Genomic DNA, 25,577 nt, shown 5'->3' with positions numbered 1-25,577 from the left:
CTACCGCTATAACAGCACCACGTTTGCTTGTCAGTTTGCTAAGAAACAGCAGACCTAATCAACCACTTCAAGATCACTGCTCCCCTAATTTCTGCTTGTGGCTCAGCCTTGAGCATTCCCTTAGTAATGACTTTTTGCAAGAAAGGGGAAGGCATTGAGTTACATGGGATTTCACCCTGCGGCCTGAGAAACAGTTTTCTAGTACCTTGGAGAAATTCAATAACTCTGGTTATTATCCCGAGGTTTTCTGTGAGAGGGTTCTATAAAAGTTATAAAATTTGAATTTAAATATTTGGCATACACAGCATCTTTTTAAAATTCTCTCATATTTTTCTTACTGATAATTTTCATCTCCCTATAGTTTTTTTTTTATCTGTCCTGAGTCTTAATCAATGACCACATTAAAACCCAAATGATGGAGGAAGATAAACATCTTCACAGATGAGACCGGCTTCCCTGTTTGCTTGCCTTATCTTGCTTCTTTGCTTTTGGGTGCTTTATAAAACCTGGTTGCAAATGGAGATCGATGGCCTCGTTGTAGTTACTAAGTTGATTTCAGAACTATGGTTTTTATTGATATATTCCATTCCCCTCTTCCTGTCTTGTTAAACTCGAGTATGTGTGTATAAGCATGCACATATTCAGTGTGGACAGATATCACTTGGATTTAAAGTAGAATTTATTGTTATTTAAGTGTACAGAAATTTTACTTAGAATTATAGAGAGAAATTATGTCATACATAAGAAAAAAGATTACAATTTCTCAGTAGACAAACTCAAGAAATATCGCTTTACTTATTAACTGATCATATATAATAGAACAATAATACAAGTTACGTAATAATTTTCTATGAATCCTTTTAATTACTTTGATGTCATTATAAGTCGTCTTTGATTCATGTTAGGATATACTTCTTAAGCTAAAGTTTTAAAGACTCTAAAGGAAATATATTGCTCATGGTTTACTTAGAATTCCTTTAAAATATGAAAACGGAGCAAAAGTTAATCTTCAGAGTTCAACTTTCTTTGATAATGTCTATCTTCAAAATCAAGCACCCCTACTGTGGGATGGGAGGGCAGGGGCTGAAGGGGCGTGGGATCCTTGAGCCGTTTCCTGTATGTGTCTGACTTCACGTTGCTCCTGAATCCTGGTGTCCGGATTCTTCCTCGAGGCACAGTCTGTGTGGATGATACACCTTCCTAAAGCCTAAGAGACCGTCTACTCCTCCCTTACTTCTGTCTAACAGTCTCCTCTTTCTCTCCCACCTGTCTCCCACTGCATCCTTGGGCTTCCATCTCTCTGCGCAGCCATGCCAAAGTCAATGGTCGCGTGTACCTAATAATAAATAGGTGGGTATGCTGACGGTTTTTCTCTCTCCCTTTCACTTAAAAAAAAAATTGGTTTTCTTCGTGTGTTAAACCCTTTGCTGCTTTAAAATGACGAGTGGCATCCTCAGATAGTGGACGGTGGCCTCAGGTATGCTCATGGATGTATATTGCAAACCGAGCCATTTGGTGGCGATACCAAATGCTGCTGTGCGGTGGCTTGTGGCGGTGCTCCAGGGTCTTCAGCTGGTGCTCAGCAGTTGGTTTTGCTCTGAACGTGTAAGTCACTTTGATTTCATTCTTGGGTAGCATTTGTTTCAGGCTTGCCTGAGCATTTGATACCTCACTGATCATGGAAGGGAGAGCTCAGCTCAAGAACTGCCTCCTCCATACAGTTCCATCCACGCAACATCCTGCTGACACTGGTCTGCCCTCCCTCTGGATTCCTGCTGCACTTTTCTCAGGCTGCTTTCCTGACAGTTTCCTTCCAGAACCCTGCTTGTCTTACCTTGCTAAAGGCATATGCCTCTTGGGTCTGGATGCCCTGTGCCATACACAGGAGACTTCCCATCACTGAACCCTCAGCCTCACTTGCTAGTTGGTATTTGGGAGGTGCCTCCTGAATGAAAAGAAAATGACCACAGTGTGTGGTTTAAACACAACACCAAATAAAACAACAAACAACCCTCCCTCCCCCCCAAAATATATCAATTTCCAAATACAGTTCTGCTAGAAAGATCATAATATTAAAGGCCAATCTTTTACATCCCTAGATTTCACAGTGTGTCCCCACACCACAGTAAATACAAATATGGTCACTAGCTGGCTAGCTGTCACCTGGCTGGGGAGCAAAGAAAAGCAATAGACGTAACCGTTGTGCTAGGACTTTCTGGAATCTTCTGGAAGCCAGAGTGAGAGAAAAATCCCAGCTCAGGGTTTTAGCTGATGGGTAGAGAGAGAATAGGAAACTCTCTAGTTAGGGCTCTTCACCAGCTAATTATATCCCCTGTGTCCAGATCAAAGAGCTCTCTGCATGATGTTCCTCATAATGCCTGTACCATTCATTTTATTAGGAGATGCTCTACAAAGATTCTGACTCACCCCCCAAATAACTAAAATCCACAAATATCTCAGCTTTACCATTACCCCTTTTCCAGTGAAATCTCTCACTCATGGAAAGAGCTCGAAGAAAGGCTTGCATACCCTGTCTCAAGGAAACATTAATCAAACACGCCTGACTCCTATTTCAAAACACAAGCTTCAGAATGGTACCCTTAAAATGCGTCCAAATTTTAATAGAACCACCTACGCAATTAGAACAGTAGAGTAAGCACCTTATTGCATAATGTATTTAAGTTTTATAAGGAGACAAGTGTACTTAGGAAAGCGAGTTTCTGAATTACGAAAAGAGATATATCTACACAAAGACTGGTAGACATTACCTTCACCAAGTATGTGGTAAAAGAAGATAGCATGGACTGGGTCACTTGGGGAAAAAAATTGAATAATATGATTAAATTGTGGGGAGTTTTCCAATTACAAAGTTGACTATTTCCTCAATAATGAACTCATTCTTTCCATGGTGTGTTAAGCAGAGTCATGTGTAGCCTCGCTCGGATTCTATTCTGAGAAATGAGTACCATACGTATAAGGTGTGACCATAAATTCACAGATCAACTGTTCCTGTGAGAATCCGATCATCTAGAAGTGCTTTGGGCTCTGCGAAAACTAAGACTGTAAACACTCCCCATCCACATCACGTCTCCGTTCCTGGCGTCCAGCATTCCTTATCCCAGTAAAAGGAACAAGTGCAAGGAGTATTTCATACATGCCCAATCAGGATAATTCTAATTCTTAGAATTTAGACTAAGGGATTTTACAATGGCAGATTTCCAACTTTCCTGATTGGAAACTAGCTTAATAGGTAGCTTTTCTTTTTCTTTTTAAATAGATATTTTCTTTATTTACATTTCAAATGTTATATCCTCTTTCCTGGTTTCCCCTCTGAAAACCCCCATCCCCTCCCTCTGCTCTCCCCACCCGCTCACCAACCCCCCCCCCCGCTCCCACTTTCTAGGCCTGGCATTCCCTACACTGGAGAATGAAGCCTTCACAGGACTGAGGGCCTCTCCTCCCATTAATGACCAACTAGGCCATCCTCTGCCTCATGTAATAGGCAGCTTTTCAAAATCCAAGTCCAAGTACTAAATTAAACCACCTTGACTCTCAAGTCCCATCATTTGTTTCATTGAAGAAAGTGTCTCTGGTGCACAGAATGCCCTCGCTCACATTCGCTGAATTGCAGCGTGAACATGCATGAGGCAGAGGTGTAGGGCAAGATGGCTGCCTTCCAGAGCATCGCCCAGAGCACACACTTAGGATGACGTGATGTACGGATCGAACAGGGTATCAAACGCTGAGCCTATAAAGGGAAGAAGTGGGTGAATACATGAAGAGACATTGCCCTCTGCTCCATTAGTGTGTGAAGGGTATCACCTTTTATTATTCTAAAATCAATAGTGAGAAACCCATAGCTCAGAGTGTGAATCTCACCCACCCATCCCCCACACACATGCACACTCACGCATGTGCATGCGCACACACACACACAATATGCACATGGCACACAGGTGTATAAATGCACAGCAGGGACACAAAGACAGCTGAAAAAAGGTAAAGAGGTGAAAATGAACTTCTTATGGAAACAGACCTATGAAATGGTTTGATATCAAGAAGCAGAATGAAGACTCTCTTCACTCATTCCACATCTTTCTGGTGCTCCAGATTAAAGAAAGTCCTCTTTCTGGACATTAAATACTCTCGGCGATCAGTAAAGAACGACAAACATTATGAGCTCTGCACCCTGAAGTGTCAGGGTCTCTCTCTCTGCAGTGAACTTTGCTGATGTCGGCTATTCTGCAGAGCAGTTCGGCTGCTCTGTGTAGCAGAGAGTGATCCATTCATCCCACAGCCCCCTGTATGTGCAGTTCACGACCTGCACACTGAGCCGTGAACAAGCATGAAGGACGGGATTTCCTAAAGAGACACCCACCATTTTCCTTGAGAGAGATTTTCTTAAATATACAAATGGGCAGGCAGCAGAATCATCAAGCTAAGAATCGGTCCCCTGTCTGCCACTGAGTGGACCCCTGCTTTTTCACGAGGATGAACGTAGGATGCAGGTGACCACACCCAAGCATGAAAATCTCTCCTTAGATGATGGTGACGATGGTTCTTTGCAGCTACTCCTCATATGAATCATTCACAGAAACTTCCCCGATTTTTAAAATATCCTTTGCAGTAGGCCTAGTTGTTCCCACTCTACAGAACAGCAGACTGAGGCTAAAGAGGTGAGCCCAGTACTTTGCCAAGCCATGTAGGTAGACATGGGGATTCTTTTTCCTACATCCTTGGCTTTTGGCATTCTTATTGATCTTATTCTCTTTTAGTCTGGTATGACAAAGATTAAAGATGAGAGAGATGAAAAAGATTGCATGGCTTTTTTAAGGGACATGCTCCAACCAATCAGGCATTTAAAATATTTTCACTGTGCATATTTCATGTGCACACATTTTCCTGGATGTGTCATGAAAGATAACAGCCAATGAAATTCTCAAGAGAGTTATCACGCTCCCCTTTTCCTTTTGTGCCAGCCATCATATATGCCTGAGGTTACACTGTTCCGAGGGATGCCAGGATGCCCCACCCCCACCCCATCTCCCTTCATGGATTAAAACAGAGTGCAATAAACATGTGGAGGAGCCCAGGTCTCTTCTCCTCTCAGATTCATCTGGTCCGGAGATTTTGTAGAGAAGCGTCTAGAAGTCACTGTAGAGCCCCTTCCAAAAGCTTCACTCCAGTATCTTCTTCCACACTGCTGGTTTAACTGGTGTCCTCAGAGTGCCCTAGCTATGATTCAGCAGTTTTGAGTATCTTTGCTGAGGACATTTTGCAGTGTGGTCTTAGTAGTGGCTTTAGAAATAGCCTTGTGACTAGGAGTTTCATTCTACAATTAGCAGGGAGTATTAAAAAGGTGTCTTTTCAGTTCAAGGTTTATGCTGTCTTTAAAATGTAATCTAAGATCAGAGTTCTATAGGCTAAATGGCCAAAGACTTTGTCCTGATGTCAGATGTCCTTCTGATGATAAAATGCAGGCCTACAGCAGTTCCAGAATAAGTGGATACTGATGGCTGTGACACCAGCCTGCTACTTCACCCAATCACCCAAACACTTCTCATCCAGATGTCATATACGTGTCATACCCTGACAAATCAGGGTGGGTAGGTGTTATCCATGATGTGAATGTACAGCATTGCTGTAGAAAAAGAAAAAGTGTTTCATTTTAAAACTGTTCAACTTCCCAGAAATAGAGAAGGCAAGTTAACTTGCTTAAGGCAAGAAAGTATGATTCCAGCATAATCCATCCCCAGCTACACCCCTAGGCTGAACTCTGCTCAGACACTCCTTCTGCATTAAATTAGCAGTTTGCTCCTAGCATATGTTAATCTACCTGATTGGTCCCTACTTAAGAGAATATCATTTTTATGATACTATCTAAAAGCCCAAGGACAATGTGGACTCAATACAGCATCTTCAAACCACAGGTTTGTCTTCAAGTATCATATTAATGATGATAGCTCAGACTTTGTTCAAAGAGACCTACTTATTTGATAGAAACTTAACTAAGTTTAAGAAAACTAAATAACTTCCTGAGATTCCACAATCCTGCTTATAGGATAGTATTCTCTATTCTGTCATAACCAGGTAGAAATGTGTGGAATAATTATTACAAATGAAAAGATGATTAGAGTTTCCAGAATACATGTTCATAATATATACTGTATTATCTAGTGTCTCTTATGACATTAACTTGAGTAGGAATAAAGAGCTTTTCATTGGTTGAAACAATTAGAAAGTTTGGCATATGGAACTTGCCCACAGTCCAGCCACTAAGTGGCTAAAGGATGGTTGCTTGGCCTGGGGGTTTTGAGGGCAGCCTAAGCAACTCCATCTCAAAAATAGAGTGTTGGAAAAGCCCTCACTTGGGCTGCCTGCTATGAAGTAAACTGTGGGACCCCAGCTGCTGCGAGGGCAGTAAATGCCACACCCCCCACCCCTGCACTCTTGCTCTGGCTCTGCTCTGGCTCCTACCGGATCCCCCGAAGCTTCGAGTCCACAGTTCACATCAGTGGTCCACAGACAGGATGTGATAAAGATGCCTAAAGCTGCAAGTGTGTGCCCCTCTCTCCTGGCGTTATGCTTTAGACGCTGGTAGCATGAAATCAGCCAATGCCAAGGCTTACTGAGAGCTTACATTACTTAAGGATTTGAAAAGACTTAGGCTATACGTGAATGGCGTGGTTCTTGCAAGATGGTTCGGAACCTTACGTAAAGAGCGCGGTGCACTTGGACTCTGTATCCTCTCCTTTACAAACCAACCATCGCGTCCACTCAGACCACTGCTGAGCCTAGACTCGCAGTGAAAGCACCCACTGGCGACCTGCTGGAATGCACTTGGCATTAGGTCGTCAATGCACCCAGCATAACCCCGATGGGATAGTGGATTATATAGAGCATGAATGTGATCTCTGACATCCTTATAACTCCTCTGTTCTCATCTCCTTTTTTTTTTCCCTTTCTATTTCAATTACTTTGAGCAGCATCAAGAAAAAATTACCAATCCACCAGAATGAGTAAGTCCCCCATGTGAAGCCATGAAATGCTCGCTCTACATGACGCCATTCCATGCTTCTACATCCTAAACTCTGACCATTTTTCTCCTCCAGGAAAAAAATGTCAAGTTTAGGTGTCAATAGCTCTCATTCCTGACCAATCGCTAGAACCTGAATAAGAAAAGCTAGCAAAGATGAGTTGACAGTTTGTTTTTAGAAAGAACTTAAAACAAACAAACCGACAAAATGCGGTGAGATGCTAACACCCACAGCTCGAGGTCCTTGTACACATACTGAGTTGCTTCCGTTTGGCCTCCATCACTTGCCCCTCAATTGCTCCCTTCTGGCACCCTTTCCTCTTCTCACCCAGCTTCTCTCTGCTCACAGGTTGGCCCACCCTGAAGGAAGTCTTCCAGACTTAGCCATCATGAATATGACGGCCAGCCTTGATAAGCCTGAGGTGCAGAAGTTGGCAGAGTCTGGGGAGGAGAGGCCAGAAGAGTGTGTCAAGAAGACGGAGAAGGGTGAGGCTGGGAAAGACAGTGATGAGTCTGAGGAGGAGGAAGATGAAGAAGAGGAATCCGAGGAAGAAGAAAGCTCAGGTAATCAGCCTCTCTCAACAGCTGCCCTATCGGCACGAATGACAATGTGACTTGCTCCAAAGGACCCTATCTGTGATTCTAATAAAACTTGCAGAATGTGTTTGGTTGCTTTAATGATAGTATTTCTATTCCACTTACTTCAGTGAGGTCCTTTACATCTAGCTGGAAGGGAAGAGAGCAGATGGTTTGCTAACAATCCCTGATGACAGGCAGAGTGCCCAGGAGGAGACCCAGAGGGGTGTGTTCTAACATCTGCTGTTGGGAACCTCTCACAGAACCTGTCCTACTACAAGCAAGAACAGGACCGTGCATGGAGCACTGACAATTCCTCACATCACCTTCAGAGACTCGTTCTTGTGAAAGGCATTCTGAGGCTTGTCAAGGAGAGTAATGACTATGGATACATTGCTAGTTCTGGTCCAATGCTTTTAGACTATCAAACCTAGAGGAGGCACTGTACAGTTGAATACTGGTCCTTTCAAGCTGGTGCCTTGCAAGGTTTTGGACAGCACTGACTTAAGAGCTCTCTCTTCCTCATTGCATCCTGAAAGTTGTGAGATATCCTCTGATTAATAACACAAAAAAAGTGGTCATGTTCCCCGTTGTATTTAAGGCTTTTTAAAAAGATTTCTTTCTAGACCTGTAGTGACCAGGAATGAGGGGGATGGGGGACCATGGCTATTGGTGTTATCCGGCAGAGGATGCTAAAGGATGTTGTAATGCTCAGAAAGGGAGGCAGTGTAGCCTCTGGGTCAGGGTGGGAAATGCTGCACATGTCTTAGCTGGGTTGTCTGCTATACAAAAGCAGAAAACCAAAAATGCTGTGGAGGAAAATTACTCTTAAAGGCCTTGTTCCCTTCTCTAACTCATCTCAGAAGACCCAAGGCAAGAACCAAATGTGTTTTTCACATCTGAACTGCAGTTGTCTCACTCTGTGTGTGTGTGTGTAATTTCATTATACGAATATAAAGAGGACTTTGGCCCTTATTAAAGGCCCCATCAAAAATCCCTCCATACCCTTATTGCTATGTTGTACATCCCTCTAAATTATTTCTCTCCATTGACTGTCATCTGAGTCACTCTGTAATAACTATTTTTCAGTGTAACTAAAACCTTCCTGAGTTTTCAGAGCCAAGAATAGTCACATTAAAACTACCTCTTACAGATGGGCACACCCCAGAACTAAAGCATGAGAAGACAAAACCAGTCCCATGTGGCTTCCAGTGGGGTTGGCCAGGTCAGGGCTAGACTGATGTGAGCCCCTGAGGTAGAAAAATACAATGGCTGTTTGGATTAAGACAATTAGAATGAAGTTGAGCACACTTCAGGAAACCATGCTGGCTCTGAGGAGGAACAAGCCATCTCTGCCCATGGCCAACCTGCAGAGTATGCTTGTCAAAGGAGATGGGAGAACCTTATCCATTCATCTGTCACTGGTGGAAGCAATGTTTAGGTGAAAAGATGCCATTTATAGAGAGCTCAGATGATTTATCACAGTCTTGAAAGTAAGTCAAGGCAACCCTTTGCACTGGTTTAATTAAAAGGCATGTGGAGTAAACTTGTCCCTTGTGTTTGAACTTACATCCACATGGCATGGCGGGGGCGGGGGGGGGGGGGGTCTTGGATACTTCCTCTCCAGGTTTATAGAATTCATGCGGTGACTCTTGAGTGGCTTCTCACTCTATCCTGAAAGGAACAAAAATGTCCCCACTAATAACACCAAAATTGGTCACGCGTCTCGTTGTTATTTACTGCTTTGCAGACCTCAGGAACAAGTGGCACCTGGTGATTGACCGGCTCACTGTGCTCTTTCTAAAATTCCTGGAGTATTTCCACAAGTTGCAGGTGTTTATGTGGTGGATCTTGGAGCTGCACATCATCAAAATCGTCTCATCGTACATTATCTGGGTGACTGTGAAAGAGGCAAGTGTGCTTTTCTATCAGACTGAACAGAACATGGCAGGTCCTCATTTCCTTTGTCTATGGGTCCATTCATTGTATAATGCCCCTTACATTCAGGGATCAAGGCATATGTGAGTGCATAAGCTTTACCATACAGAAGACCCCAGGCTGATGCAGCCGAAAAGGGAACGCCAGCAGAAGAGAAAGCCCCATGGCTTAGTTTCCACGTGGCTTGGTCAGATAGCGAAGGATGCTTTCTGACCTATGTGGAGTGAGTAGGCTGCCTTTCTCCACCACATAGGAATCGATCTCCCAAAGCTCTCTTTGAGGAAAGGAGTAAAATTCCAGTTTGTATTGTCGAGGCGTATACTCTGGTTCCAGAACATAATTAACTCTTTGCTAGAGTTAGCCTTGCTTGCTATTTTTATAAGAGATGAAGTGGATGGTCCACTTGATTTATTCTTCTGTCTTAGGTCTTGATTTTTTTTTTAAAAAAGGGGGGGCCATCATTCTCTCAAGAGTTCCTTCATGTTTACTATGGAGAAACAAGCTTTCTTTCAATTGATTCGTCAAATAGTCTTTGCAGACTTCCATACTTGACCAAGTCAGCCAAGGACTGGTCGTTTTCACTAACCTCTAACTTTCCTGGATGGCCTTTCAACTGGTTACAGTGCAGAAACTTCAACCTGAAATGTAGGTCAAGAGCTTACCGCCTACAATTTTTAAGGAGTTCAGCCACAACACTCCAACCAAGCTTGGCACAGAAAACAAATGGAAGATGTACTCTGCCCAGAGAACATTATGGCATCAAATTCTACCTCTAGTCCCTAGATAATCAGAGTCTTGTTGCACATGGGGATGAACAGCCATTTTTCCTGGAAAGTTTCATTCATCCGGATTGGTTTCAGACCAAATATTTGTATTTGTTCTTATTCATCTTTCTTAATTAGCATACAAAATAACACACTTCCTTATGGCATTTTCATACATATTTTGTTTGGCTGCTCTCCCTTCCCCCATTTCTCCTCCACTCTCCCTGGCCTCCATTCTCACTGAACCATTCGCCTCCTGGATTATCTCTTCTGTTTCATGTTATGTGTGCTCTGGTCTCCTCTCCATTTCATTGATCCTTCTCTAATTTGCTGGCCTTTAACCACATTCATTGCACATAATACACACATACACAACATGGATTCATTTTGGGTGAACATTCCATTAGACTCCTGTTGCCATGGAGATGATGCGCCCATGGGCCCCTTAGGTCCTGATGCTGCAAGAGAGCAGGAGTTTGGAGCAACTTACTGTTGATGAAGAAGCTCTTGATGCTGGACCCATTTTTCTATTTGTGAGATTGTAACAATAAAATACCTTCCCCGGAGAAACTCCTCACCCCTGTTCTCCTTTGTTGGACACTGGTGACTGTGTCTTGTGATACGTATCCTGGCTCTACTCCTTCTGTCCCATTCCTCTGTCTCTCTTTAGCTCCAGGCTCTGTGCATTGCCTACTCTGCCTATTCCCCATCGAGAGGGTGAACGCCTATGCTCCTGAAGTCCCATTACTGCCCATCCCACATCTGCAAGTGATAGGGCATTGATCTCCTTACAAACCCACTGCTTTGATTGATAGGCGATATATGACCTTGCTTCTTGTGTGCCCCAAGACACCCCCTGCCAGTGAGCCCTAAAACTGAGCCCATTGCCCACGTGATCTCTCCCCTTAGATAACTAAGAGATTCTCAGCGTTTCACCCATCTTTTTCCTATCCAGTACACCCTCCCTGTTGCACCTAGACATTCTCTGTAGGTGTAAATGGGGCCACATTAAACCTCTCTACCTAAAACGTTGTCATGGATATATTATTATACACACATGGACTTCTTATTAATGGTGTGGTCCAGGCCACTTCCATAGTGCAATACCTGGAGCCTCTGGAAGATGTGGGGTTCAAATCACATGTCTCTTTGATTAGATAGCTTGCTTCTCTTGGAAAAAAATAGGTGTTCTTCCTTGTCACCCAGGCTTTGGGCCTGGGGTCCCTTTGCTGACCTCGCTCCTGTTTAGAGACTCCTGTTCTCAACTCTAATGGCTGGCAGCTGACCCATCTTTCTTTCCTTGAGTTTGACTGTTGGGAGCTTCTGTCACCTTGTAGGTCACCCAGGCAGCAAGCTCATCCTGTGGCTTTGTCTGGGACATTCATGGATTTAGTATATTCTACATGTACCCCCAGGGCAAGGAATCCTCAGGACATTTGTCACCTGGAACCTGGTTGGGAGTGAAGATTTACTGTCTTTGCATATCACTTGGAAAATAGCAAATTCTGTGCAAAATTTAAAGCTCTCATTATAAGCCGGGCGTGGTGGCGCATGCCTTTAATCCCAGCACTTGGGAGGCAGAGGCAGGCGGATTTCTGAGTTCGAGGCCAGCCTGTTCTACAAAGTGAGTTCCAGGACAGCAATGGCTACACAGAGAAACCCTGTCTCAAAAAACCAAAACCAAACCAAAACAAAACAAAAAAGCTCTCAGTATAAAGGCATGTATTGCTTTTATACTGAGAGCTTTAAAAATATAATAAAAGAAGCAAGAGGCTTACCTCGTAGTAAATACCTTTAATATAATTTCCTTTTTAACATTCAAACTGACCCTACCTTTGACTATGGGAAAAGAATCAATTCATTCATCAAAGCATTTTTGATAAAACACAGCATTCAGTTTGTTACCAAGTACAATGTAGATGATTGGGCACTCTTATAAATAGCATCTCTTCCTTTATTTCAACACATGATTCTCAAAGAGAATATTTGCCTTCCATAGGGGCAAGCAAGTAAGTTGGGAAGTAAGCTACGTGCTGCACAAATGCTGTTCATTACTGTTCGTGTTTTCCCATCTCATACTGTCTAAGCCAGATTTGGAACCTATTCTCCACAGCTCTTAGAGCTTTGGTACCTGGTACATAGTGAGTTTTATAGTGAGCCCGTGCTATAATTTTCACCTGAGAGCAGCACTAGCCCTGAGACAGTGTCAAAATAAATTGGCATGGTTCCTGGCGGACTAAGACAATGGTGTTTCTGTATTCATCTAGGAACTGTAAACTGTGGAGAGACTGACTAGAGCAGGGGACTGACTAGATCTGTCTGCTTGATAAATACGTGCACATCCCAGAGCCAACCATCAAGCTGAACTCATTGTCCTTCCCCCTTAAATCAGCATAAGTCAGCATATTCTTGGTAATTCCTATCGCCTCAGTGATAATCCACTTATTTAGACTTCCCCAAAAACCTGGCTGTCATGTCTCACACTTTCTCTACTTAACAACCTGCCATGGTCCAACCAGTTGGCTATCAAATCAAGCTAATTTTACTTCCCAGGCAATCCAGTATGTATCTTTTTTTTTTTTTTTTTTTTTTTTTTTTTTTTTTTTTTAATGCAAGCACAGAACCGCATGCTTCCATGGAACTTTGGAATCCCTAACTCCAAACCTCCACAGCTTCTATAGAGCTGGCTTCTGGCTTCTAACCTAGCCCTTACATTTCTTCCTCCTTAATTCTGTGGCATGCATTTAAATATAATGCAAATCTTCCCTTCAAACTCTCTGATGTAAGACCTAGACATGGGTCTCCCTTTCCTACAGAGTGAGTTCGTGTGTCATTTCATGGTTCAAAGGAACCAGTCAAAGCTTGACTTGAAGCTGCATCTCCATCCTCATCTATGAGTAGTCCTAAAGTCTCCTGATGTGCAATGGCCTATCCTCGCTACACTACCTCTTCCCTTTATCCTTTGCTTCTGCATCCTCCACCTTGAGTGTGCTTTGCATCTTTCACAGCCTGTTTTAGCTTTGTGTCAATCCCCATCTTTGGACTGAGGACCTTTCAGGGTGCTATTACAAAAGCCCAGGCACACTTACAAGTTAGCTACTGTTACATCATATGGATCCTACCTGGCTTTATTGTTTGTCTGGTTCATGAGATATAGTATCTTCAAGACCACAGAACCTCTCTATCCTTGCAACAGCCAGCACCTAAGGCAGTGCCTTACACATAAGAACTCAGACAACCTTTGCGGAACTGGAACCACACTGTCTTGTAATTGTCCTGCCATGCCATGTATTTTTTTTTTTTTTTGTCTCCATTTCTGATTTTGTGTTTTCAGGTGTCTCTGTTCAACTATGTATTTTTGATTTCTTGGGCATTTGCTCTGCCATATGCCAAACTCCGTCGTGCGGCTTCCAGTGTCTGCACTGTCTGGACATGTGTGATCATCGTCTGCAAAATGTTGTACCAGCTGCAAACCATTAAACCTGAGAACTTTTCTGTCAACTGCTCCTTGGTGAGCCTCAAAATTGGGGGGGCCTTCCTCACTGACCTTAAGAGGATCATGGGAGATATTTGGGGCAGGGTCACCACACCAAGAACATTCTGTCTAAGTTATAAGTCATCGTATCCACAACAGTTCTATTCTGGCCCCGTGATGGACCTGGATCTGCTTATAACCTGAGAATCCTCCCCACTTGAAATGGATCCTCACCCCCTTACCCCTCCAAACTCCCTTTGATCAAAGAAGCCTGTGCTCTAAATTTTAACAAGCAATTTTTATCCTGTTTCGTCTTCTTTTCAGCCCAATGAAAATCAAACCAACATTCCCCTTCATGAGTTGAACAAGTCTCTTCTCTACAGTGCCCCTGTTGATCCCACTGAGTGGGTAGGCCTGAGGAAGTCCTCTCCTTTGCTCGTCTACCTGAGGGTAAGGCTTTATTGTGCCTCACGTGGGCCTCTCTGCACAGTTATGGTTTGTGATTCCTGCCCCTCCCAAGACTCTTAATAGCCCCTTTGATAGTAACTCTGTCTTCTTAGCTCATATCTAAAATTGTAAAACCGGTATTTATATTGTGCTGGAGAGAAAGTGCTCAGGCAATCTGACTCAGATTAGTGAAATGCAACCAATACCTACACTAGCTTCTCAAGGCACCATTAAAGTATAAAGTTGGTGGCCACATCAACACTAAAGCAAGTCCAAAATACATTGTTAAGGCTTTTGAAAAATATAAATTTGTAATACTGTACATCATGTTATCTTTTCTAGACACAAAGAAAAACACTAAATAAAATCTATCAAATTATCAATAATCATTATGTGTGAGAAAGAGGCATAAAAGCACTGAAGGAAATACTTGCTGCCAATTTCTTCCTCTTGAATGTTTAATAAGGAGTACATATTATATTACAAAATAATAGATAGTTTAGCCAAAAAGTCATAGAAACTTAATGAAAACAAAACCATTAGAATCCTGTACATTCTCATACATTGTACTTTGATGAATAACTTAAGCAACCTTAATCATTGTCCTAATCTCTGACAAGATATGATCTTTCCACAGGGCACGTGAGAATTTTAAATGTATGAAACATCTCATTCTGTAATTTCTAGAGCCCCTCTAAAGTCACTGTCAGGATAAAATAAACTGATATTTGGAAAGCCAGAAGCCACTGGTTGCCACTCGTCAATACGCTTGTCATGAGTGTTTTTCTGACCAGGACTTTGCCATCTTGAACTTGCTTCTCCACTTAACCTTTCTCCCTGGCAAGTCTACAGAGGTATTAGATTCTCTCTCCAACTGTCATCCTGTCCAAGATCAGTGGCTTTCCCATATGTCCCCGGGCTGCTTTGCACTTAAGGGTTGCAAACAAGGCAAGAACGCCCTCCTCTGAGTTCTCAGTGCTGCTCTCTTGGTGTGAGGCATGCACTTAGCAAGCAAGTAGAAACAGCAGCCACAGTCTTATGCCCAGAGAGACTGGACCCTGTTACCACAACAGCTAACCCTGTTTCCATAATGAAGGTAGGGCCACAGTAAATAAGACAGAGAAATAGGCTCAATTCTATCATGAGTACGGGTATGATCTAATATAACATTGCCTTTTGAGACATCTGGAAGGCCAAACGACGATGGAATTACTACAATTGCTCAGAAGTATCAAATCACAGAGCCTTTAATGTACACAGATGTGTTTTCTTGCTTGCTGTTTGTAGAACAACCTCCTGATGCTGGCGATTTTGGCCTTTGAAGTCACCGTTTACCGCCATCAGGAGTACTATCGAGGCCGAAACAACCTGACTGCTCCAGTGTCTAAAACTATCTTTCATGACATCACAAGGTTACATCTAGATGATGGGCTTATCAATTGTGCCAAATATTTTGTAAATTACTTCTTCTACAAGTTTGGCCTAGAGGTGAGTTTTCTCGCCCATGTCTTTGATTTCTTTTCATGAACATTTAAACCCTTCCTTTGGGCTAGTTGATCGCTGAGGGTTCATTGCCCAACTCCAGTTTGTGATTCACAAAGCCATTGAGAGTGGTGGGTCAGCTCAGCTCAAGTTCTCAAAAGCCAGGAGCCCGTACTCTACTTCACAAGTGTACTTGGTCCCTAGGCCTCCTGAGCCATTTAAACATATATCCACAATCCTCTAAGTTTCTTATTAAGAATAGACTTTACTGTCTTTGCTTTCATTTTGAATGTGTAAACTGAGAGGTGAACTCTTTTTTTAAATCATTTTATTTGTTTACATTTCAAATGATATCCCCCTTTCTGGCTACCCCTTCCCAACTCCCTCATCTCATCCCTCCCCCCCCCTTCCCTTTTGCCTCTATGAGAGTGCTCCTCCACCCACTCCCCAACTCCCACCTCACTGCTCTAGCTTTCTCCTATGCTGGGGCATCAAAACTCAACAGGACTATGGGCCTCCCCACCCACTGATGTCAGACAAGGCCATCCTCTGCTACATATGTATCTGGAGCCATGTATCCCTCCAGGTACACTCTTTGGTTGATGGAAAGGTGAACTCTTGAGCCCTGAAATGGTGCTGAGAGAATAGTAACAGAGTAAGTGGGAAAATGGAATTCAATAATGATAATCTATGATGGACTTAAGGGAACAAATTTGCAATGGTGATGTCTCCCAAGGACCTCATAGCTGTCACCCTTCACTCTGTTGAAGCAGTTTCTGTGAAAGGCACAGTCAGTTCTCACAGAAGGAATCACACAGCATTTCTATCTTCGTGGTGAAAAACACTCAACTGTGAGGCCTTGGGGGATGCTTTTGTGCACTGGGCATTCAAATGCTGATTTCTGTACCCAGAGATCTGTTGCAGCCCAGGCTTTGGTATGACCCATGACTAGGTATTTTGGAAAGTGTTGTTCTCCATCACCTCCTGATTGGTTAGATCAAGAGCTGAATAGCCTATAGCTGGGCAGGAGAGGATAAGGCAGGAGAGTGGGAGTGGGTAGAAGAGAAGACACCATCAGTTCACAAATGAAGAAGGAAATGTCAGAGCAAGACCAAGATGATAGGTAAAGGACCACATGGCTAGAAAATAGGCCAGGTTAGAATGGAATAGAATGTCAGGTTAGAATTGCCCAGAACCTTCCCAGAATAGTACCTTGAAGTTTATTAATCAATATAAAAGTCTCCATGTCATTATTTCTGAGCAATGGGGTAGTGAGAAAAGCCCCCTACTTTTACAGTGAGGCTCCTCATGTACCCATGCAGACAGACTAAGGAGCACTGGTCTTTGTTGTCACTTCTCTTTCTGAATAACGCAATCTTTCTTGCCTCTTAACAATCCCTATACAGACCTGTTTCCTAATGTCCGTGAATGTAATTGGACAGCGAATGGACTTCTACGCCATGATTCATGCCTGTTGGTTGATCGGTGTCTTGTATCGACGCAGAAGAAAAGCCATTGCCGAGGTCTGGCCCAAGTACTGCTGCTTCCTGGCTTGCATCATCACCTTCCAGTACTTCGTCTGCATCGGCATCCCCCCTGCCCCTTGCCGAGGTGAGCATCCTGCCTAGAGCATCTTCCCATGACAACAGCCATAGCCAGTGGACCACTGCGAAGTGCAGAGACCCCAGGGAACTGACTGTGCTTGCTCATCCCTGCCCATTGCAGATTATCCATGGAGATTTAAGGGAGCCTACTTCAATGATAACATTATCAAGTGGCTGTACTTCCCGGATTTCATTGTGCGGCCCAACCCCGTGTTTCTTGTCTGTAAGTGTTTCCGCTGTGGGACCATGGGATGTAGGTATTTGGTTTATATTTGCTCATTATTTTTCAAGTGTTAGGCATCAGTGCTCTTAGTTCCCCAACTGAAGCTTGTCTTATGTATTCATATTTTGAGTCACCAATAGCATCTACTTGTTGAGTTCCATTTGGGAAAGGCATAAATCAACATTGAAGTAACTTACCTCGATACCTCTATTCACATATGCCTGCCTCTTTATAGATAGACTAGAGAGAGAACTTTGCATGTTGACTCCATTTCCAGCTACTATGGCAGGTAGACCAAGATGAAAGACAGGACTGTGGCAGCACTGGGGAGCCTCAGATGTCAGCCACGGGAGAGCTACATGAAAAGCCTTCTAGACCAGCAAGCAAATGGATGGGTGGAGCAGTGCTTCTGGGACAGTAGGGGTGGCAGTGCTGTGGAAAATTCCAGAGTGACTCCCCTGCCTCAGAAGGTTCAGGCTGATTTTAAAATTGAGGAAGCTACCTGTGCCTTGGGAGTGGCCCAGAGACCTGGCCAGGACACCTCTGCTCTGAGCAGCTCAAAGCCCTCCCTGTTCATGACTGTTCACAACATGATGGCCTTTGCCACCTGCTCTGGCACACCCTCAGTGCAAGCACTGACAAGAGTCGGGTTACGAATGCAAAGGAGCTGGTGAGCAGAGAGTATAGCAATGTCTGTATCTAGCTCATGTGAGAGGATAAGCCAGGCTTCCAATGGTTTCCTCAACACTGATAGATGAAAATGTATCATACCCCAAGATCTGTGGAGGCAGGCACTTAGCGTTTGGACATGATGGCATCCAGATGTCACCAATGCTGGCCTTGTGTTTCTTATACTCACTTCGTTGCCCCCATACTGAGATCAGGAAATGGGGACTTGGTTCCAACCTTAGAAAGTGGCATGCGCCTTGGGGGACACAAGTGACCTAGGCGCTCAGGCCCCGACAAGCTACACGGTGACTGCGTGTGGCGTTTCAGAACCTGAAGAGTGGCTGCTTTTGTCTTGCCAGATGACTTCATGCTGCTCCTGTGTGCTTCCTTACAACGACAGATCTTTGAGGACGAAAACAAGGCAGCCGTGCGCATCATGGCCGGGGACAATGTCGAGATCTGCATGAACCTTGATGCAGCCTCGTTCAGCCAGCATAACCCTGTGCCAGATTTCATTCACTGCAGGTAACGGCAGCTCTATCTCTTTGAGGGCCGTCTTGGTGTGCCATGTCATCCGAGCTGCCCCTTTACTGCAGTTCTTTCTGTGGACCACAGCAGAAGCCGATGAGCCTCTGAGTTATATGTCTGGGTCCCTCTTGTCCACACAGAATGTCATTCATGGCCTCGGTCTCTTCTTCCAACAGAAACTGTAGTAGGTCAACAATACCAGTAGGCATCCCTTCAGGGAGACTCCTTACCTATCCTTATCTACCCTCTCTCCTCCTCCTTCTTCATCCAACCTCTTATTCCTCCCCCCCCTTTTCCCTCTCTATTTTCTTTACCCTTCATCTACCCACTCTCTCCCCCACATCATTAACTACTTGTCTCTCCTCATCCTGAATCTTTCATCCCCACTACACTTGCTCATTCTCATCCCTCCTCATCCCCTCCTTATTATCTTTTGATCTCTTTACCTCTCCCTCCTGTAGTCCTCACCCTAGTTACTCTTACCTAACCACCCCCTTCCTCATCCCTGTTCCTCCTGAACTACACCCATCCCCGTCATCCCTGTCCCTCCTCATTTCTTTCTCCATCATCCCTATCCCTCCTCACCACTCTATCATTCCTGTGTTTCTTCTTCCTCACCTGTGTGTTCAAGAGCCTAAAGAGTGAAGCCCCCAGAGTTTCCCTAAGTGATTCTGTCCATATGTCCGGCCTCCCTGATCCCTGTGTTGGATCCCTTACAGCTCCATCTGCCCCTCCCTCTTCCCAGTCAGGTGACACCCAGCCTTGCCTTTTTGAGCTTCTCTATGGCAGCTTTGATGAAATCCCAGCCCAGTTTCTCTCCTGGTACATTCTTTCTGTATTTTTGGGTCTTCCAGGCATAGTTTCATCCAGAGGCCTGTCTGGTGTCAGGCTCGCCAGCTATCCTCATCCGGGAAGGCTTTTTAAACTCTGTAGCCACAGTGTAGTAGCCTAACAGCACTGTGGGATCTGGCTTTGTGACTTAGGCCTGATCCTCCAGACTCTGAGGCTCCTGGGTTAGTGGTCATCCCCGACTTCTGTTGGGAAAATATGGCATCGGCAGACAGACAGACAGACAGACAGACAACATTAAGAGTATATATGGCATGTGTAGAGCGCCCCAACTTCTGACTCCAGAGACAGGTGGCATGCAGCTGTCACTTTTTAAGAATCTGTCATATCTGCTCTTCTAAAGTGTAGCACAAGGGGCAAAGCCCTTCTAACTGATTCTGTTCTTGTCCCCATTCCCCATGACATTGTCCTGATCCCATACCCCACATGCATTACTTAAGGAGCTTCCATTGCCTGCTGGCTCTAGGCATCAGATTCCATTCCAAGTACTTTACTTCCATTGAACCATACCAGAGGTTGACTCCTCCAGCCACCTATGGCCAGAGTATATACTGTCACATTCCACTTGATCTGTGTAAGAAGCTGGCAGGTTTGCTAATCACAACCGTGGCCCTCCTGCTTTTATTTTAGAAAACTAAAGAAGGATTACAGTTTTTCCCGAAATAAATATTTTTTTTATTTTATTCTTCAAATCAGTAATGTCAATAGTTCATTCATCTGATAAATGCACCAAGTCCTGCCCTGTTTTCTAAATCTGCTCACAAAGCCAGAGCATACATTATGGAAATTATCTATTAACCTTCTATAGAATTGTAGCCCATGAATCAAACAGTGAATTCAGAATTTAGTCTCTGATCTTTTTCCATAAACCCAATAGGAAAACCTTCCAGAGCAAGCCCTCAATGAAGGGGTGATCAAGCAGAGGACAGTGCTGGCCAGCCACCTGTCACCTAAAGCCCAGGCTCTGGAAACAGACACAGCTGCTAATGATTGTAGAAAAACATGGATCTTATACTCCAGTCTCACCTTTCATCAGTAAAGCCACTGGGGAGGGACAGTCCCTCAAAGAACCCTGGGCCCAGTGACATCCAGACACAGAATTATCAGAGCTGTTCTTCCATCTATGGGGAGATAATTTTTTTTTTACCTCTAGTAAAATTTTTGTATGTCGTATGTGTATCCTTTGTAATGTATTAATATAAATTTCTAGTTCCTTGAATGTAATCCATTGCTCATTTTCCTGCCAGGCAGGAGGCACCTATATCTTGGGATGGTTTTCACTGTATAATTATCTGTCTAAGGGTTTTACTGCTGTGAACAGACACCGTGACCAAGACAACTCTTATAAGGACAGCATTGAATCGGGGCTGGCTTACAGATTCAGAGGTTCAGTCCATTATCATCCAGGCAGGAATAAGGCAGCTCCTAGGCAGGCATGGCACAAGAGGAGCTGAGAGCTCAACATCTTGATTCAAAAGGCAAACAGGAAGAGACTGGCTTTCAGGCAGCTAGGATGAGGCTCTTAAAGCCCACACCCACAGTGACATACTTCCTCCAACAAGGCCATACCTACTCCAGTATGGCCACATCTCCAAATGGTGCCACTCCCTGAGCCAAGCATATTCAAACCACCACATTATACTTGCTTCATATAGAAAGACAAAAAGAATTTTGAATATTCAAGTGGTAGGCAGAAAACGTTGTTTTGTGAGAAGTTAGTCTCAGATGAGATGATGATAGGCATATTTTCCGGTGGTTTTTCTCCACTTACCTATTTGTCTAGGACTGATTATGTAGGGGCTTCCTATGCAGCAAGTGGGATGCACAGAGCTCAGTACATGATTTGCATAATGTGGGTAGTTCAATGTTGAAAAAAGGTTTCCCTCCTTAAAGATGAGCTCTTGGTTTTGCCTGTGTTGCTGTTGTCTTTGCATGGCCCCGGGGTCTGTTTTGCAGATCTTACTTGGACATGTCCAAAGTGATCATCTTCAGCTACCTCTTCTGGTTCGTCCTCACCATCATCTTCATTACGGGAACAACCAGGATCAGCATATTTTGCATGGGCTACTTGGTGGCCTGTTTCTATTTCCTGCTCTTTGGAGGGGATCTGCTGCTGAAGCCCATCAAGAGCATCCTTCGTTACTGGGACTGGCTGATTGCATACAACGTGTTTGTGATCACCATGAAGAATATACTGTCAGTAAGTGGTTTTCACTACATAACATACTTGTGGTTTCAGTGTGAGAATAAACAGTCCACATGGTGGTCCTCAAAAGACCCAGCAAAGACCCAGCCAAGACACTGCAAGTTCAGGCTTCAATGACTGCTTGCCACTCTTGGTTTTACAGTGTTAAGAGAATCTTTTCCACTCCTTTTCCCTATTTGTGGTCACAAGATAGGAGGTGATGAATTCAACAGATAAAATCTAAAATGATTAACTACTTAAAATCCTATCCTCCCTGAGGAACAATCTTGTGTCTTTCATCGTGTTTCTATGCAGTGGCCCTTTTATGATTGAATCAGGGTTGCTGAACCCTTCAAAGTTTTATCTCATTCACCAAAAAGGAACTGTCTCACCTAGAAAAATTATAGAATGTAGGACAAGTTAAGGTCTTTTCTGGAATGCCCAGTTGTGTGGGAAATGAAATCAAAAGGGCTTTTAGGTGCTGAAACATTTTATGTACCCAGAGATGTGAGAGAAAATTCAGCACGAGGTTATCTATGAGTGCAGACATCCTGATGAAGATGTGAGGGTAACCAAGCATGTAGTGGAGAAACCATGCATTCTTCTGGCTGTGGTCAGGTGTAACTTCTACCACAATGTTACCGGTAATGCATCCTGCTCAGGGATAGCTCCAGAATCATACCACCACTGGTGTCCTTTAGTGCTACAGGGAATTTAACCAACAACCTTCTTAAGTGAGAGTACTAGTGCCTCTCCACTGGGCTATAACTGTTGAGCCTTGTGCCTGCTTCTCATGGCTGTGGTGGTCAGACATGCGTTAACAGGACAGGGCTGTGATGGTCCCTACTTCTTCCTACCTTCTCATGAAGGAGTTCACTAAGCATTCACTTGTCAAACTATTCAATTGGTTTTTTTTAAAGACTTTTTCATGTAAGTCAGTGCATTTAGGGATCTAGGAAAGAGTTGAATTATTTAATTTTGTGTATAGTCTATAGAAGGATTAGTTTTCTGATTGACAACATACTGGGTTTATTTAAGAATTTTAGCTCACTAACACAAATTTTCACAGGGAGTGATGTTGGGGGTAGTTCCAGGGGTGTAAGACAGGACAGCAGCTTGGTGGCTTGATCTGAAGATGATTTCATGGGGAAAGTGCCAATAGGCTGATCCTGGAAAATGCATGGATACAGTGTCTCTTCATCCATCTATCCATCCAAACTTGTATCCATCAATCTGTTTATCCACCCACACCTTTATCCATACATACACACCTGTTTCCATCCATCCACACCCATCTATTCATCCATATGTCCACCCATTCATCCATATGTCCATCCATCCACACCCATCTATTCATCCATATGTCCATCCATCCATCCATTCATCCATCCATTTATTCATTCTACAAATATACATTATAGGCTACCTCTTTGCTAAGCAATTTTACATTTTGAAGGTCCAAATAAAAGTAGAACTGAGGTGCTTTGAGATGCTCACATTTTGAAAGGAAAGAATATAGCTTGTTTTATAAATAATTTCAATGCAATTCCTGGAAACAGTGGTTACAATGTTGGCGTGAATGTACAGAAGATGCTTTTCTATGATCTTTCCTAGAAAATGCAGGAGGTAGCTTTCACTGAGGCAAACTAACAAAAACATTGAAAAGTCTCTAAAGGCTGAAAAGAAGATCAGTCCCTGCCTGGAGGAAAAGAACACAAACTTGATGGCATGGGATTAGAGCCTAGGTCTACACAAACTTGATGGCGTGGGATTAGAGCCTAGTTTTACATGCTCACTTTCACAGGCTGCAGACTCTAAGCTGAGTCCCTGCTATTTGGGGAGTAAGTGCTTTTGAGTGTCCAAGGGCCATGTGCACAGCTGACGCCATAGCACTCATGTGTTGACTAGCAGTGGTTAATGTTTATTTAAACTACTTAATTCAGGATTGAAACTTGGCATACGAAAGTTATTACTATGGAAGAACTACATAAAACCAACAGAAAAGACTTCTTTACTCAAAGAATTGGTCAAACAAGCCTTCATGCATGTACACTTTTCTTGGTTTCTCTGAAGGATTTGTTTCAGCCATTGACTCCCAAAATATTTAGGCACTCAGCTATCCTGTATTGCAACATTTTCATAGAGCCCACATATATCCTCCTGTATGTTTTAAATCTTCCCCGGATGATATATAAATATACACTACAAGCAGTTAATACACAAATGAATGTTCTACTACACTAAAAGGGACAATGGCAGCGAAAAGCATGGGTAGGTTCAATACAGGTCTTCCCTGACAGCAACTATTTTCTATCCAAGGTTGGTTAAATCCTAGGATGTTGGACCCATGTATGTAAGGGCAATGTATCACACACTAAGGCCAGGTACCAGCCATAAGAACTCTACTCTTAAGCTTAGACCTGGGGTGATCTTCTGGGGATCATCGTAAGTTTGAGTCATGTGACCTATGTGGAAATAATTCTACCCAAATGAAAGACTTTGTCTTAGTGCATTCCCATAGGGTAAAGGCTTGTCCAACAGCTGCCTAGCTTTCTTTGTTAAAGATCAGCGCTTCCAAGTGCAGAAGCATCACACTGGAGACCCTTTCCGTTCCCATTGAGAGGAATTTCTCCTGAGTTTACATTGCTTTCCAAACAGCTAATGCTAACTATTGTGTTTGATATGGAGACTGCTATTTTAGATACTGCAGGGCCCTCTGGAATTGTTGGCATCGGGTCCCAGTGGATTCATGAACATTGGACTTGTTAGACATCAACTTTGTTTTCTAAATTCGGAGCTTGAGGTTTGCCTCCCTCCTTTGGTTTTCAGATAGGAGCCTGTGGATACATTGGCGCACTAGTAAGAAACAGCTGCTGGTTGATCCAAGCGTTCAGCCTGGCCTGCACCGTGAAAGGCTATCAGATGCGTAAGTATGAGAGGACCCTTTGCGAGAAGAAATTCAGAAAAGAAAGAGCAGCGGTGTTGTTCTGACTTAAAGCCTAAAGGAAAATACAAGAAATGAGATGATGGTAGAGTCATCTCTGCCCTGAGATAGAAATTATGGAGCTGCACTATGTGATGAACCATTGCCTATCACACAGGGTGTCCCCCAAAGCCCTGCCACTTGGGTGTAGTAAAGGCGCCTCTATGTACTTTCCCTGGTAAAATTCAAAACAAGTCCAGCCACTTTCTCAAAGCTACAGTTGCTCCAGTGAGAATGGACAGTCCTAGAGGACCCCAGGTTTGCAGACCTTCTCTCTTCAAGAAGCTGAGGGAACTTCAGTCTCAGAAAGCCAGCTGGGAAGAGCCCTAGAATTTCTGGGGTGATTTTTACTCCAAGAGACAATGGGAAATGCTATTTCTGCCATTTTCCTCTAACTCAAAAACATAGGGCATAGCACCTGTGCACTTCCATGATGCTTAGAAAGGCTATTTAGATGCAATGCACTCTTGGCTGTGGTTTCTAATTCAGGTTATACTTGGCAGAGGATTAAACTAGTCTCTGGAAATTACTACTTAGTATAAAATATGCTGCCACCACCTTCTAATAGACTAGCCTGTGTTCTGCTTCCCCTGGGTGGGATTCATCGGCCATCCAGCTGTTGTTTCTCCATAGCTCTTGCTGGGGAGTCCTTGAAGAAAGAATACCCAGGGGGTTCCCTGCACCTCACAGTGTCAGCAGTTCACTTGGGCCCCCTCATGCTGGTTTCAGACTTGGGGAGTATAGTTTTGATTCTGTGGTACTCAGATCAAAAATAGGAACATCAGAGTTCCGTTCTTGTGCCAGTGTAATTTCCCAAG

General features: G+C 43.6%; 1 protein-coding gene across 10 annotated transcripts in view; it reads left to right on the top strand.

Moving 5' to 3' along the window:
* The window catches only part of Piezo2 (piezo-type mechanosensitive ion channel component 2), a 377,504-nt gene that overhangs the window by 287,314 nt on the left and 64,613 nt on the right, over positions 1-25,577 (top strand). For 9 of the 10 annotated variants that reach the window (XR_386006.4, XR_001782388.2, XM_006526169.4 and 6 more), the window contains 10 exons: positions 7,386-7,600; positions 9,363-9,523; positions 13,649-13,825; positions 14,114-14,239; positions 15,524-15,724; positions 17,125-17,329; positions 17,444-17,545; positions 18,574-18,739; positions 21,548-21,791; positions 24,606-24,702. Coding sequence is in view for 8 of the 10 variants with exons in the window: in XM_006526169.4 (XP_006526232.1) it covers positions 7,386-7,600; positions 9,363-9,523; positions 13,649-13,825; positions 14,114-14,239; positions 15,524-15,724; positions 17,125-17,329; positions 17,444-17,545; positions 18,574-18,739; positions 21,548-21,791; positions 24,606-24,702 (1,694 nt within the window). In the remaining 2 variants the exon portion in view is untranslated. Of the gene's footprint in view, positions 1-1,308; positions 1,351-7,385; positions 7,601-9,362; positions 9,524-13,648; positions 13,826-14,113; positions 14,240-15,523; positions 15,725-17,124; positions 17,330-17,443; positions 17,546-18,573; positions 18,740-21,547; positions 21,792-24,605; positions 24,703-25,577 lie in introns of all 10 variants that reach the window. The other variant, NM_001039485.4, reaches the window with a different exon arrangement.

Source organism: Mus musculus, chromosome 18 (assembly GCF_000001635.26).
Source record: "Mus musculus strain C57BL/6J chromosome 18, GRCm38.p6 C57BL/6J".
Lineage (NCBI taxonomy): Eukaryota > Metazoa > Chordata > Mammalia > Rodentia > Muridae > Mus > Mus musculus.
Note: the sequence above shows the minus strand (reverse complement) of the source record. Positions and strands in the feature narration are given on the sequence as shown.